Source organism: Aplidium turbinatum, chromosome 6, assembly GCF_918807975.1.
Source record: "Aplidium turbinatum chromosome 6, kaAplTurb1.1, whole genome shotgun sequence".
Classification (NCBI taxonomy): Eukaryota; Metazoa; Chordata; class Ascidiacea; order Aplousobranchia; family Polyclinidae; genus Aplidium; species Aplidium turbinatum.
The window spans coordinates 18,724,914-18,740,263 of NC_137477.1; the positions used below are offsets into that span (position 1 = coordinate 18,724,914).

The 15,350-nt window shown below is 38.1% G+C and overlaps 2 protein-coding genes across 2 annotated transcripts in view; both read right to left on the reverse strand.

Moving 5' to 3' along the window:
- Positions 1–15,350, reverse strand: part of LOC145772652 (centrosomal protein of 290 kDa-like) — a 68,992-nt gene that overhangs the window by 40,966 nt on the left and 12,676 nt on the right. The gene's annotated exons all lie outside the window — the stretch shown is intronic.
- LOC145772617 (uncharacterized) lies at positions 579–7,641 on the reverse strand. Its single transcript, XM_082584481.1, has 6 exons — positions 7,287–7,641; positions 6,669–6,761; positions 3,322–3,395; positions 2,523–2,678; positions 1,837–1,975; positions 579–1,448 (listed from the first exon to the last, which is right to left on the reverse strand). The coding sequence occupies exons 1-6, from the start codon at positions 7,303–7,305 to the stop codon at positions 1,291–1,293; spliced, it is 639 nt and encodes a 212-aa protein (XP_082440607.1). The 5' UTR covers positions 7,306–7,641; the 3' UTR covers positions 579–1,290.

Sequence of the window (15,350 nt, forward strand, 5' to 3'; positions counted from 1 at the left end):
CACCATTTACGCCAAGTTTGGGTCGGTGTGTGACGATAACCAAACAGCCCTACAAGCCGCTACTCAAACAATTCCAAAGTGCGAAGGCTTTAACACCTTTCCGGTTCATTGTCGTGCTGACCTTCCGTGTAGTGTTGTAGCCTACCTTTTACTTCAGGGATAATGATTACTAATAAAGATTTGAGTTATTGCAGTCTCTGATGTAGCATAGATGGTTAATGAAAGTGGTGTTCGAAATACGGCAACATGTGCTGCCTGATTTATTGCTGCATATCATCCATTGAAAAGTGGAACATCCATTCAAGTTTTACGCTTCTTGCGTTATCTAATTGCTAATGGTGAAAGTTGGTGGATTGCGCAACGATCGACTGTTGAGCCTCTGGCACATAGTCCTACACCACGTCTTGTTAGTTCATTGATCGCGTATTGCAGGCTAGGAAAGCAACAAGAGCAATTTAGGCTACTCTTAAAGTTGTGGACAACAGCTGGAAATAAACATATAAAAAGTTTGAAATTTCCACAACTTCGCCATCAACAAGAAGTCATAGCGACATTTGTTGATTGCTGATCTTCAGACAGACACAAAAATAAATTTATTAAACATCATAAGCAAATGTAATGCAGATTGTAATACGCAACAACACACGAGGTAGAGAGACTACTACACTGCAACAGCAATTTCGACTTGCAGATCTCTAATTGCAATTCCTAGGCTAATACACCAAGGCCCTTTTAACATATGTAATTACTGTGCCACAAACTAAAGAGTCTAACTAAAAACTATACAAAATGTGCATTGTTTTATTTGGTACAAAAACCTTTAACGAAAATCGAAAGGAAAGATTTGATAAACTAATCTACCTGAGCAAGTGCAACGTAACCTACATAAATAACATTGCAACCTCCTTTCATCGCCGAAAGAATCAAAACAAGGTTTCTTTCGAGATCAAACATTTAACATTGTAACTTGAATACCAAAAAGGCAAACTACGTCACGTTTTGTCACTATTAAATATTCAAGGAAAAATGAATGACATGTGGTCATACAATGGCGCTCGTCGCAAGGTCTTGAGTATTTGGAAATGAATGACATGTGGTCATACAATGGCGCTCGTCGCAAGGTCTTGAGTATTTGGAAATTCAGTTCAACTTCAATGTTTTAGTTAGTCAGTGGGGGAAGTGTTGATGAGTTAAGAAATGACTCCATTAAAACTGCTGTTCCACTTCGCGTGCGAAAATAAGTAGCACAACGCAGTGTTGTACTGCAATATAGTGCGGCGAGTGAAATGATTAGTAAGGTAATAAAAAGGCAGGGATGTCTTTACTCTCCGACAACAAAGCCGTGTTCCAAAGCTTCACAACATCAATATCCGGGGTCTCTCCTCCGGACTCTTCCATCTTCATCCTGTATTCCGTGTGGCTTACCAGTGTGTGGAATAACCGGGCGCCTAGAAACCAGATGCAAGGTGAAATCAAACAGTAAAATATTCTTATTATCATGTTCGAGAGTTCGGGACAAAAGAAAGTACCAGCTGATAGTTGCTATATAGAAATACCTATAAATTTACAATTTTGACGGAAAATTGACTGTGTGTGGTGTTCAAAATCAAGAATTGATTAGTCTGAAGATATTGAGAAGATGGTTCGCAACTCCAAATAGCCTACTTTTCGCCTGGCTCTCTTCGGAGGCTTGTCGTCAGAAACAAGCCGTAATTGGTCTCATTTACTTCACTCTGACGATCAGCTCATAAAGAGAGTTAGACGAAACGTAGCGTAAGTCCTGACTCCTGAACCACCTTCTCGTCTTCGTTAAAGTGAATGGAAGTATCAACTAACTTTTTTTAGACTTGGCACCTTTCTCCGCCCATGCCAGCTTCAGTTGTATAGCTAATATGGATCCTGTTATGGCTGGGAGTACGGTAGCCATGGAGTTTTTCAAGTCGGTCTGAACTCCAGGTACTTGAAACAAGATAACCTGAGATGAAACATAGACATGTTGAGATAAACACGGTCTCTGAAAGTGGCCATTCATGCACCAGAAACTGGATTTCACGATTTGTTGGTGACGTCATAAGAACAAATGAGCACGTGATGACACAAAAGTTATTGACGTCAGTTTCATTTTTTGTCATTTTTTCAGCCAGTTTCTTTGAAGTCTTTCACAGCATCCACCAGCATGGTAGCTAGAAAAAGCAACGCTGGTTGAAATCTCGAGCATGAGCAACGCGTTTAAAAAACAGCTCACCATTCAGTGGCACGTAATCGATGAAATAATCTACCAACAACAACACTTTAACTAGAGGGAACTTCATTCTGTCACTCTTGATGGCCGGCCTGTGTCAGTGTTCAAAGCCACAAGAGGTGTGCAGAACTGCTAGGATAACCTTTTGATGAGGCTTTCTCAGTCCGGGTGTAAACATTCCTGCAATGCTCTTTATGATTTTAGGTAAATGTCCTCTTTGGGGGTCAAGTGAGCCCAGACGGCAGCAGCCTGCACAGTGCACACTCCTGACATCTCTTACCTGTGCTAGCTGTATGAGAATGACGGTCAGGGTGACCACTAAGTTTGCGAACTTAAAAATCTGTGCACGACGCTTCCATTTCTCAAAGCTTTTCACAAATCTTTCGTGCATTGTTTGCAAGAGTGTAGCTTTGTCCACATCTGTTGGATTGGTGACCTATGAAAGAAAAGGAAACGTGAAGTAAATTCAAGTTTGTGAGTAACATTTATTGCATGAGGCAAACTGAAAACATTGTATATGTTACATTTTTTCGACGTAAAATTTGGAATGCAGAAGATGAAAAAAAAATTCTGTCAAAAACAAAAACCGGTTTTATTTTTTTCAATCTTCGAATAATTTTAAAACAAAGTACAATTAAAAGCTAAAAGTGAAAGTCTACATCAAATTTAGAATGTTTTGCTCTCATCAGCTTACGCTTCCTGGTACTAGTTTTCTTAATTTTCCTTAAAAAAACATTTTATTTTATCATTTTTATATATTTTGTACATGAGCTGTCGGTTATACCAATTAAAATTACAAAATCTAAGTTGGTCCAGTCTTGTTTGTTACATCGCAGCTCTCAATATACGCTAGTGGTCCTATCAGCCCTTCGATGCTTCTCGGCTGTTTCTTGCGGCACCATTTTTCTATTAACAGCCGCTTATTTAAAGTCGATTAGTCTACAGCTTTTTATTTTGTGTAGATTACATCACATAAAGCACAAAAATAAGTGGGGTTGAAAAACTTTCTTTGTTTTTTAATTAAATGATGCTTTTTTCTGAAACGTGGATAATAAAAATCATAAAACTTTACAACTCACCATTATCTCCCTACTAAGGAAGCCAGGCTGCTTCTTCTTTGGTGCCTGTAGCTTCAGTTTTTCCTGAGGAGGGCCTGAAAAGCATCAGCACAATTATACCACAACGTATAGTGATGGACCACTCTAAGAAACATAACCAAAAAAATCAATTCGTTATCAACAGTGATTGTTGGATTATTACTGGACTGCGTTTATTTTTATTGAGCTCAATTTTAGGTTTGCTCCATGAAATGCAAAACAAGAAAACAAACTGGAAAAACGATTGACCGCAAGCTAATTTCAGCCAGCTGTTTAAAAATGTTTGTTGACACATTGCAGGATGTAAGCCAGCGCAGACACGTGAGCTAAAAATGGACAGGAAGAATATTTGTAAGGTCCGAGAATGCATATTACAAACAACAGTACTTTTCGTCATGTTTCTAGTGGTGACAAAATTAAAAAGAGATAATATCTATTTTCTTCTGATGAAGACAATAAACAGTAGGCTATGTATCAATTAATATATGTAAACAATTAAAAACAATGAAAACTATTAATACTACAAAAAGTGCTCAATGCTAAGCAAAAAAGCAAAGCAGAGCGAATTAAATCAAATATAGTTATTCCTATCTGAATCCTTAACAGCCTGTTTCACCTTTAACGGATCATCAGAAGGTCTTATTAAATAGAATCTATTTGAATAAAACCTTCTGATGATCCGTTAAAGGTGAAACAGGCTGTCAAGGATTCAGATAGTAATAACTATATTTGTAAACAATTAATATGCGAAAGGCAGGGTAACGTAGTTTGGAATCTATGCCCAAGGTGAGGTGTAACGTCACAATTGCGTCTCATTTTTCATTCAAGTTTTAGGAAACAAACGGATACAACAAATTGAGTCATGACGCCACCACATGCACAAAACTGGTCAGTTGGTTCAAGATGGTTTGTGCATTTTCAAGCCTCTGTTCAACGAATTTGTATTGAACTACTGCGAAGAGAGAACCATTCTAACAACCGTGACTTTAAAGAATAAAAAAAAAAAAACATTCGGTAGAATTTGTGGAAATCCACAAAGTGCACATTGCTTGTCAGCGACGAAGAAGTATGACGTTAGGCATTGCAGTGTATGAACTTTCATGAGCTGGTAACATGCAAATAGACTGAATTGTCGTCACGTGTAAGAGGAAGTCGTCCCAAAGTATTGTATTGACATCCTCACAGATCCCCTTTGACTTTGCACAAGTTTCCTGACTATCTTTATTGTATTTTGTAAGTATGTCTCGGCTTGAAACTCAGATCAACATGATTTATGTCAATGTTGCAGTGTATCGTACAAAAATTCAAATTCTCATTTTTGCCCTCTTGAGTTTTACTTAGACCAGGCTAAACAAGCCAATATTCTTCCTCTTAACAAGCTGTGCAGTGATCCTTCGCTTCGGTGTTTTTCTTTTATGTCAACTCGTTTGTGAACATTACATTGTATCAATTGTATCTGCCAGTGTTTGCGCTGAATTGTCTTCTAACTATTTTTGTGCCGCTGCTGTTTGTGTTAAACTGCATGCCATTTATTTTTTGTGTATTTCTTTGGTTTGTTAATTCAAATATGGACATCCTTGTCTAATGCAAATGAATAATAATTACGAAAACTTGTAGTCCTTCGAAACTACACAGCTTGCTCGTCTACAGCGATGACTCATCGGCATCGGGCCGTGAAATGTTTGCTGAACGTATTTTATTTTTGGCTTAAAGTTTCAGCTTTTTGAACAATTCAGATGACAATTTATGTTATTTTTTTCACAAACTTTAAAATCAGATGCCGTTGAAAGAACGCAAATAAGAGATCCTTTTAGGAGAGGAAAACTATTTGCTGTTTCGTGATAATTTCGTCTCTTCTAGACACTATGATAATGATGATTCCACATAATATTTTTGCATCAAACTGTTGATTGCGAATTAAACGTACTAGTCTTAAATAGCAAACTATTTTTGGTTTGGTGTGCTAAACTAGAAACATGAGCTGAGCTGAGAGCAATTAATCACGTGACAAAAGAATCAGTCGTGTGCTGTAATTTGAGCGGGCATTGGGAGCCGATCTCATTCGGTCAAAAGTCGAAATGAAAAATTTTACACAGAAAGTTAATTAAAAATCATATCGAAATGAAGACTTTTGTTTCAAAAACGGCTAGTGAGTATCTTTGCTTGGAACGCGTACAAACATTCCAGAAGTGAAGTAAAATAAACGAGAGTAGCGGAGAGAAGCAAAATATGTGACTGTTTATAATTACGACCAACGGCAATGCAATTATGAGCAAAAAGACTTTTATATTGGTATAAACGCTGAAATATAAAAAATGTGCATTTTAAGCAGTTGAACTCTTTTTAAGTCACTCGATTCAAGGAACTTTTTCATGCGGCAAATCTTTCACTAGTTCAACCATCACTAATGATAACTGTATTATTCGCAAGTTATTTGTCAGTATCGCATCGAAAATAGAACGAATCCTGACAGTGAGCAGTAGATAAGTTTTCTAACAACACGAACCATCAGTTTAAACGGAAAAAACAACTTTGACCTTCGCTCATGACCATATCGCACTTAATTAGCAACGACTTTTGATTCACTTCTCGTCATGCTCAAATATTGATTCATCCACCAAAATAAAGATAATTCAATAAACTTGCGTTGAAATATGCAAGAGCTTAAAATTATCGATTGGATAATAATAATCGTTTGCTGGTCAACAGCCAATTTGTCTACGGAATGAACTGAGTCAATCTTGGCTAATTTCAGGTCGCTCAACATGAATATCACGTTGAAATTTGTCGAATAGCTCTGGTTTTCGAGATATAGCAACATGCCAAAGTGTGCATTAATGAGGCAAGTAGCGAGCGTGTTTTTACTCGGTCAGTATTGATCGGTGGAAAAAAGATGATGCGTCTGTTCATATTGTCTTTGTTTCGGCATATGTTTGAGTTAGATTGTTGGCTTGTTTTTTTGTTTTTTTTTCATTAAACTTCGAAATAGACTTGATGTGCTTAGCCTTTTCTACTCTTTCTGCAATACTTTACAACTGCATAGCTAAAGCGAATAAATTCTGCTACATTTGTGGTGAAACAACTTTTTCTTCATAAAAGTATGATAAAGTAGCTTTGATAAAAAAAGCATATTGCATGCATATTGGATGCAAAATTGATGGTCAGAATAAGAGTTGGGTACCCCACGTACGCTTTGATTCTTGTGGTACAAATCTTCGGCAATGGTAAGGCAAATATTGTTTAGCACAACGTTAAGTTTTATCTCTGCTGAAAGCTACTGACGAATAAAATTTTGCTTAGGAAATACCGGGCTTCAAAGGTGAACTCACCTGATACCTTTTCTGGGTTCTCCAAGTCCTGGCTTGAACCAGGACCAACACAACCGTAGGATGAACCACTGCCCTCATTTTTCAAGATTGGTGCTGGAAACAAAGGGTGTGAATTATGAAACAGCGACCTTCAAAAATCAAAAATCCACACACTATTTTTAGACGGCAATAGGTAGGGTACCTTCAGAGTGTCATTTAGTTGATGAACAAACCACATAGTCTATATATCAAAACTTACATTGAATCAATGTCTGAAGAGAAATTTTTGTTAACGGCTAATAACCTCGTAACCAAGTATATGCAACAGAATGTGGTAAGGAAATAATCTTGATGCAGCCTTTGTCAGTCGATTTAATTCAATTTATTTTGTAAAACTATGATAAACACTTTTGAAAGTTATTGCAATTTATACCTAATTACAAAAATACACCTAATTATGCGCCTAATTGCAAATACAAGAGTACCCCGAGATTGGGTGCATTTATAAACCTATATAATGCCAACAATACTCAAAACGTTAGTTTGAGACAAGGCATCGCAAAGACACCAGAAAAGTTTAAAATATGAATATGCTGGTCTTTTATGGGATAACGCAACAAAATAACGAAACCCACTCACCTTTAGGATCGTCGGTCATTTTTCACGGAACTTTGGCAGTTTTCTTGTACGAAATCCACAAAAAATTTTACGAAGTTACGAGAAACTCTTCAGTACAAAGCAACCTCGAGAGCTGAAGAAATCCAGTGACTTTTTAAACAGTTTTGTCCTGAGTTAAGGCTTTATACTTCAACCTTCCAATAAATAAACCTCGAAGGCTTTAAAGAAAGAACTCGTCTACAAGTTGCGGAAATCAAAATGCAAAAGTTAACGTTGATTCAACGTTTATGTCCATTGTGACAGAAACCAAAAAAAGGCATATGAAATTTCATGGCAAACGCTTAACCTGCCTTGAGGGTAAATTGATCAATTTTGTCTTCTGCTAATGAACATTGCAACTGCAGCTGACGCAAGACCGAAAATACAAATAGGTAAACCCACGTTTAATCTCTCAACGTTGCGCTTCCACAGAGCAGTCAAATGATGACGCTAACATTTTAACAGCAATACACAATGTAATTGGAGCGCAATGCCAGCCACAATTCTTTGTATTGTCTGTGGCTAAGTGGTAACTTCTGGTGAGAGATTAAGTGCAACCTACATTTTCTCAGAGATAACTTTGATCACAAAACTGGGCTTTGTTCTTTGAAATGCGTTCCGACATTATTTTACTTATTCTGAAGCAAGTTTAGTCAAGTTACAGTTAAAAAAACAAACAAAAAAAACAGTAAACTGGGTAAGTTTTTGTTGTTTGCCTGCTTTTCCATCAGTAGGGTGCTGATATGATCGAAAATGAAAATCATTCGCTATTCCCATGAAGAGCAGAATTCACTGATGACAAATTACGAAAGGCAGGAGCGCGTGTCGACTTAACTTCACTAAACTCAGCGATAGTACAACTTCTCCTTCCACACACCGTCGTTTCGTTCGGAAGCTCTGAAATTTGCACAGCACTTTGCTACGGCCGAGATAACGCACTGTGATGACGTTCAATATTCATAGCATCTGCTTTCAAGTTGCACAGTACCTCTTGAAAACGCGAGTCCTCGAACTAAGTATATACAACAATCATTGTTCATGTGTTTCTCGGCAGTCGAGTGTAGCAAGAACTCAGCGATAGACACGTGTTTCGCTCATGTGGCTGGGCTCACCAGTACCGCACCACTAGTCCTTGCCACATAGTTCTCAACCACTGCTTTTGCCAGTCAATTAAATTCTTACCGCTGTTCTATAATGAGTAGCCAGGTAGTGCTGACGCCAAGAAGATCGCTCCTTCTCAGTCATTGTTCATTTAGTTTTGAAAAGTTTTTCAAAACGATTTTCTTGGATAATTCCACAGCGGAGCTGCAGCTAAAACTATTTCCAGACCCAAGTGTGCAACGCTTAAAGGTCGACATTCATCACAACTCTTGGTAGGTTTTAAAAGTTCAGTTTCTGGCCGTTCAACACCTTCAAATCACCGTTAGATCAATCCCTGCGTTCGGTTATACTTGCAGGACCACGGCAGTTCGTTGAACAACGTTGAGGTTTCATCAACTTCATACAGGGCAACTTGATACAAGATAAAGTATTGTGATCGTTTATTCAGATTGTTTATTGGAACACGCAATAGTCTGTGACCAGAGATTGCCTCTTTCAAATTATCCTGACCTGGGGACGCATAGCATTCCAATTCCATGAAGGTATTTTTTCATCATTTTCCCTCCATAACATGATTGAGATGCTAAGCAATCATTTACATCAACAGTCAACACACAAGCAGCTGCAAACGCGAGCTAACACAAACTGATGGTCAATGCTGAGAGTTCAATAGCCACTTTGAAACTTTTGGTGTAGGGTGGGTTGGACGACACTGATTTCGAACTTTTAAACCAATTTCTATCTTTTTAGTCTTACAAACTAGACTATTAAATCTATGATACAGTCTACTAACAAATCTATGATTCTTTAGCTTTTCACATGTATTAATTACTTAGACGTACAGCCGGGCTGAAGCACCCACAGTGCAGTTTTAAGAGGGATTCCTTTTAATTTCCTTCATTTTTCTAGATAAGCTGACATTCTACAAATTTCATGAATGATACATATGCAAGCGAAGGTACCCCAGACAGCGAACGCCAAATACGATCCATTCCTCAAACTGGTACTCTGCCAAAACTGCAGCACATAAGCAAAATCCGTTGTAGAGCTTCCACGTAGAGTGACAGTGGTATTGGTACAACAGAAAAACGAAGTAATGCACAACGTTGTCAAATCAAAACAAAAACCTCTCATTTTTTGACGCCTCAATACATGAGCGTATCGTGCTGCACATCGCCACCAGGAAGGAATATTATTTCACAGCGGATATGGCTACACGGCTTCTAATGTTATGATAAACTATGTTATATTGCTTAAAATGATATATAAAACAAAAACAACCTAAAGTTTTCTACGAAAAATTTTCTTTGGTGTATGCTCATCGCCTGCAATAACCCAGACAGCAAATCAATCGTTTTTTTTTTACATTGATTCAACCTCTGCAGACGCTTTGAATATGGAAGTTGCCCACAACTTTGTACTTGATTGTAGATCACACTTGTATCGCTAAAATTTGCAATTGCAGTATTGCTTTGAAATTCATTGTCATTACTAGGGCAACCAAATTTTTGACCTAAAAATTTGAAATTTTGACTTTATAATTTACAAATTTTGACCTAATTTTGACCAATAACATTCTGCGTTTGCAACCCAAATGCGAAATACAAAGCATATTAGAAATTGTTTGTGTTTTGTTTTATTATCTTTATCCTGCATTGCGGGAAAGCGGACTTGAGCGCTATGCATCGGTGTACGCCTTCCGACGTACACCTGACCCACGCTGCAGCCGACTGCAATGTCTGTTTCCGGTTGTCTACTCTACTTAGGACTTAAATTTGGTACTACCCATTACTCGAAATCGATCACTGGGTAGAGACAATTATCATAAAGTTTCTTGCCCAGAGAAACAACAGCAAGTGCGGGTGGCTGGAGTCGAACATGCAGGCTCTCGACTGCGAGCCCAACGCGCTAACCACTCGGCCACTGCTGCCGAAATCAAACCATTAGGTAAAGATATCTTCTTTTTCTAATGAAATAAAAGAAAAATGTGGAAGACTCAACGACACCACAGCTAACGAACAGGTAATGAAAGTCACTCGAAAAACTGCAAAAGATAAATATATTATGGAGTGTCTTTAAATATCCTGAAATTACTGAGAGGGTTCTGCAGCATTATAGGCTACTTCAACATCAAGGAATGTTTCACATTATCGCCTTTGAAGTTCCTGTCTCTTGCCAAATTTTTCCTAAAATGGAGAAGCTCCTTTCTACTGATACAGAAGTTGCTTGGGAGTTTCTCAGCGGGCTATATAAATGTGGTGAAATATCATCTCGTCCCATTTTCACAATGCACTTGATGTCATTCCTTGAGATTCTTACTTGAATATATTTTCCAATTTGGCAGCCATCAACACCAAATTCAAGGGACGTCATTTTCTGGTATGCTTCTTGAATGGTGTAACGGCTGTCTTCCATCTTCTGAATTATATCAAACTGCACTGTACTGCTCCTCCATTTCTACAAGGTGAGTAGCTAAATTGGGAGCTTTGACAGCATCTTGAGCACGCCGCATCAAGACACCACCATCATGGAAGCCTTCCACAATATTTCTTACTTCTGATAAACTTTTTAAATAATAGAAAGCAGCTTTCAACCAAGTGCCCCATCTAGTTACAATTGGCTAGAGAGCTGGGCCAATGGAAGTAAAACTAGCTCTTTTTGACCTGTTTTTAATGGTCACTGCTTTTACCCTGGCAACCAACTCATTAACAGCAGGGTAGTTGGGTAATATTCAATCGTCAGTACTGGGCGAAACAAGATTATTACCTCAGAAATTGCAACAAATGGATAATTACGTCAGAATTGCAACAGAAATTGCAACAAAAAATCAGTATCTGTGTAGCTTTAATAAAATATCAATAGAGAGAAGAAAAACTACGTTAAAAGAAAATTTTGACCTAACCATTAAATTTGACTTTTTTTTTACTTAATAACTTTGAAACCTCTCTTCGTATCAGCCTGAAATTTAATTTATGGACGTTTTATAAACTTTGAACAAGGCAGAAAAATTTTGACTTTATTGACTTTTGGTTGCCCTAGGAGTCGGCAGCCGTGGCCGAGTGGTTAGCGCGTTGGGCTCGCAGTCGAGAGCCTGCATGTTCGACTCCAGCCACCCGCACTTGCTGTTGTTTCTCTGGGCAAGAAACTTTACGATAATTGCCTCTACCTAGTGATCGATTTCGAGTAATGGGTAGTACCAAATTTACGTCATAAGTAGAGTAGACAACCGGAAACAGACATTGCCGTCGGCTGCAGCGTGGGTCAGGTGTATGTCGGAAGGCGTACACCGATGCATAGCGCTCAAGTCCGCTTTCCCGCAATGCAGGATAAAGATAAACAAACAAACAAACAAACAAAGACCAAGTGCGTGTGTAGACAAAATTAGACGAAGCGGTGACAATTTTTCAACACAGAAAACTTTTCTACTCAATAACTTCAGCACAAGTTTCCAACAAAGATAAAACGCAGTCAACCGAAGACTTGCCATAAATGAGAACAAAGATGAATAAAAATTGCGAGAGCAAATCTTTTAGTAACAAAAAAGGTGTCATTGACTGCGTTACAACCAGTGCTGCACCACCACGTATAGAACAACATTCAAATGATTTCATCCAATAACGCCTTTTCAAATGAAAGACTCTTGCGATTGAGCGTTTCTGCATACTTACACTATCTATCATCACTTTGAATTCTTAATGCTTCAAATACTTTCAAATTTACTAGACTTGAGATAACTATAGTTAGTTAGATACTCAAACCATTATAGGAACGTATGCAGTTGATGTTTGTATGAAAGCTTTGTTGCAAAAATAACACTTGACTTGGTACACAATGGAGCACAAGACCTAGGCTAACAACGGTGGTTTAACTCTTGTGTGCAATTGAGCAACTTACAAGACAGCTCTCCACTCAACACCACCCAGTAAATAGATTAGTTTACAGTCAGCAGCAGTACAATTACAATCGAAAACATTAAACCGTAAACCTGCGTCAATATCAAGATTTGCAGACAACTTTTTCAGTCTGTAAACACAGCGGTTTGGGTTCCACAGAAGCCACATACCTTCGGGTTATTTCTTTGTAACCTAGTTATTGTTGCTTCAATAAAAACTGCTAAAGCTTGTGCTGTAAATTAGTTTGACATTTTTAGTGCAACATGTAGCGTAGCCTAAACAATTAAACAATTTCTTGTTTGCTGCTCTACCCTGGCCAACTCTAAACAGTAACCTTACATTTCAATAATCACCTAATCATAAACAAAACCTAATCATTAACAAAACACAAAAGCATTAACTGTTAACCCGCGTTTTAGAACACGCTATATTGTTCTGATTAACCGTGTCGCACAATCGCAAAATTCTTTTAAGTGACAATCTGTTTATTCTAACGTTTCGTTAAGCAGACACGACTGATTTCTTCAAGGAGTTATGTCAAGTCATGACAACTTGTCTAGCATATGGCACAGTATATGAACACAGCCATGCAGTCAAAAACAAACAAAACATAAACAAATGAACTTCACAATCAAAACGAAATATTGCATGAATTACAGTACAAGAGAAAAGTTAAGTGGTTACTAACCCAAACTAAAAAGAGCTGAAGCACTGTAAGTTGAGTGAAAGGCGAAAATTATGAAAAGTTAAAATCTTCATGCATCGCTGCACGGTTTGCAACCAAAATTAAACAAATTAAGCCAACCGACTGCACGTAGGAGTTTGTAACATTTTGTTGTAAAGCGCAGGTAATGAAAATTAACCATTCCTATTCATTGCAGATGAAGATTATTTTGATTGATAAACCCGTTTTACGAAACCAGTCGTTTCATACCATTGCTGTCAACTTAAAATCGTTGTTTCACAGCATTTTATACGGACACAGAATACTGGCCGAGAGTTTTTTGGTGTTGAAATTGAAAAGTCATTCTGCACTGATGAGATCCAGATTCAAGATCTCATTTAGTTCAAGCATAGTTCATGATGATAGATACGGTAAGGGTAACATATCTACAAGACTACAACACAACTAACTTAAAATCCTCACAACCCAACTAGCAAAGTTGCCTTTTTTATACCATTTCGTCAAACGACGTAAACAAGCCACTTCTAGGTTGGAAGAAACTTTAGAAAACATTTTGTTTTCTTTCATGCTTAGAGCCATTGATAGACGTCTGCAGACGTTGAATTAGTGTAAAAAATGACTGGGTTGCTGGCTGGGAAGAAACATCACGCTTTCTGTGGATACGCATACTTTTCGGAAACCGATTGAAGTAAAACCATTGGTCAGTCTGCGTCGGCTCTTGTCTTGCGCTTACCGCATCCTGACGTTTCCATCGCTTTTTTTTTTTTAATTTTGTCGGCTTTTTGGCCTTGTTCACTATGTGAAACTTGTTAACTAAGTAAATCAGCTTCTTTTACATAGATTCAACATATTCAGGCCTTCAATCAATGTAAAACAATTTTTTTTAAAACTAGTTGTAAACAAACAAGTTTTTGCCCGCTTTTGATACTCCTTCAATGCGTCTGAACTCACGTGACACGAATTCAGCTCAGCAATTCAGTACAACGCTTGCCGTAGCAAACTGGAAGCAGTGCCGGTCTTAGGGTATTTCGGGCCCTGTGCGGAATATGCTTTGCGGGCCCCAATGACAATGATCCACTTGAGTAGGGTAGCTAGGTACTTTGAAAGGTGAGGAGCAGTGGTGGCGGCGTGATCGCCGAAGGCGACAACCAGCGGCGGGGGTCTGGGGGGCCTCCTCCAAAAAATTTTGAAAAATTACTTTGAATTTGGAGCATTCTGAGAGCATGTTCAACAAAAATTTAGGTATGAATATTACTGTAAAATGGTGCTGTCCGGTGGCATAGCAAAAGGATAAGATCATGCTTTCTTTGGCATTTTTCGGAAATAAAGCTATGTCTCTATGTTGAGTCTGGATGCAACCCATTTCGTCCCCTGAAATCGTGTAACAAAATCAAATTTCGATCTATTTCGTCCCCTGAAAAGATCGAGAAATTTTGAAATGTTTGCGGCAACTCCGATCAGCGAATTCGGCTATGTCGTGTTTTTTTCTCGATCTTTTCAGGGTACGAATTGTTCAGGGGACGAAATAGGTTGAATTCGTTGAGCCTCTATGTTTTCTTGTTGCTAATTCCTTTGTTGAATTCACTTGTTGAATTTTTCCATTAAAAATGACAAAATTACTGCATTTTCTGAGTAAATTGCGGGCCCTGTGCGATCGCACGGTTTGCACACCCCAAAGACCGGCACTGCTGGAAGACTGAATCATGTGCTTCGTTGCATTTGACTCTACAATACATGCATATAATCAGTGAAATTGTTTGCTTAAAAAAAAATTAAATTTGACTTTTTTCTTTTGTTGTGATTTATGAGATATTTCGCTTTCAATCATTAAGTTTTGCTTGAGTTTGAGTTTTGCTGCTTAGTCGTTTTCAGTAACGTGGATGATTTGCATTCAAAGATATGCTGACAGTTATCATTTCCTGATGTAACTTCTTGAAGAAGTCAGTCGCATCCTCATGAAACATGAGAGCAAATTTAGATTTGTTACTTACAATATCTTGTCATTTCACCTTGATTACACCAAAAGAATGTAACATGCTTATAAAAAAGCTTCTTTATTGAAACTCTTCTTGAGGACTAATCCAAAGTGACTTCATCCGTGATGAAAAAACCCAAAAAACTTCAGCTTCCGTCCACAATAAAACATGTCACCTCTTGCTGTCTAGCGCGTGAAATAACGTTGCCGATTGCACCGATCGATCCAGGTCGCAGCGATCGGCATGCTTTCTTCAATGCCGATTATATAATTGTAACAGAACTTCGTAAAAATGTGGTTCTACTACATCTACATCCTTCACAGCAGTTTCATCTCATTTGTGGTAGTTCATCATACTGTTGTCCACTAAGTATTTTAAATCGCAAGTTCGT

Bases quoted from the DNA above. Each gene is read 5' to 3' on its own strand.
- LOC145772617 (XM_082584481.1), bottom strand. The intron at 2,679-3,321 runs GTGAGTTGTAAA...TTTCTTTCATAG, and splicing joins TCCTTAGTAGGGAGATAATG to GTCACCAATCCAACAGATGT. The intron at 1,976-2,522 runs GTAAGAGATGTC...GTTTCATCTCAG, and splicing joins TTCTCATACAGCTAGCACAG to GTTATCTTGTTTCAAGTACC.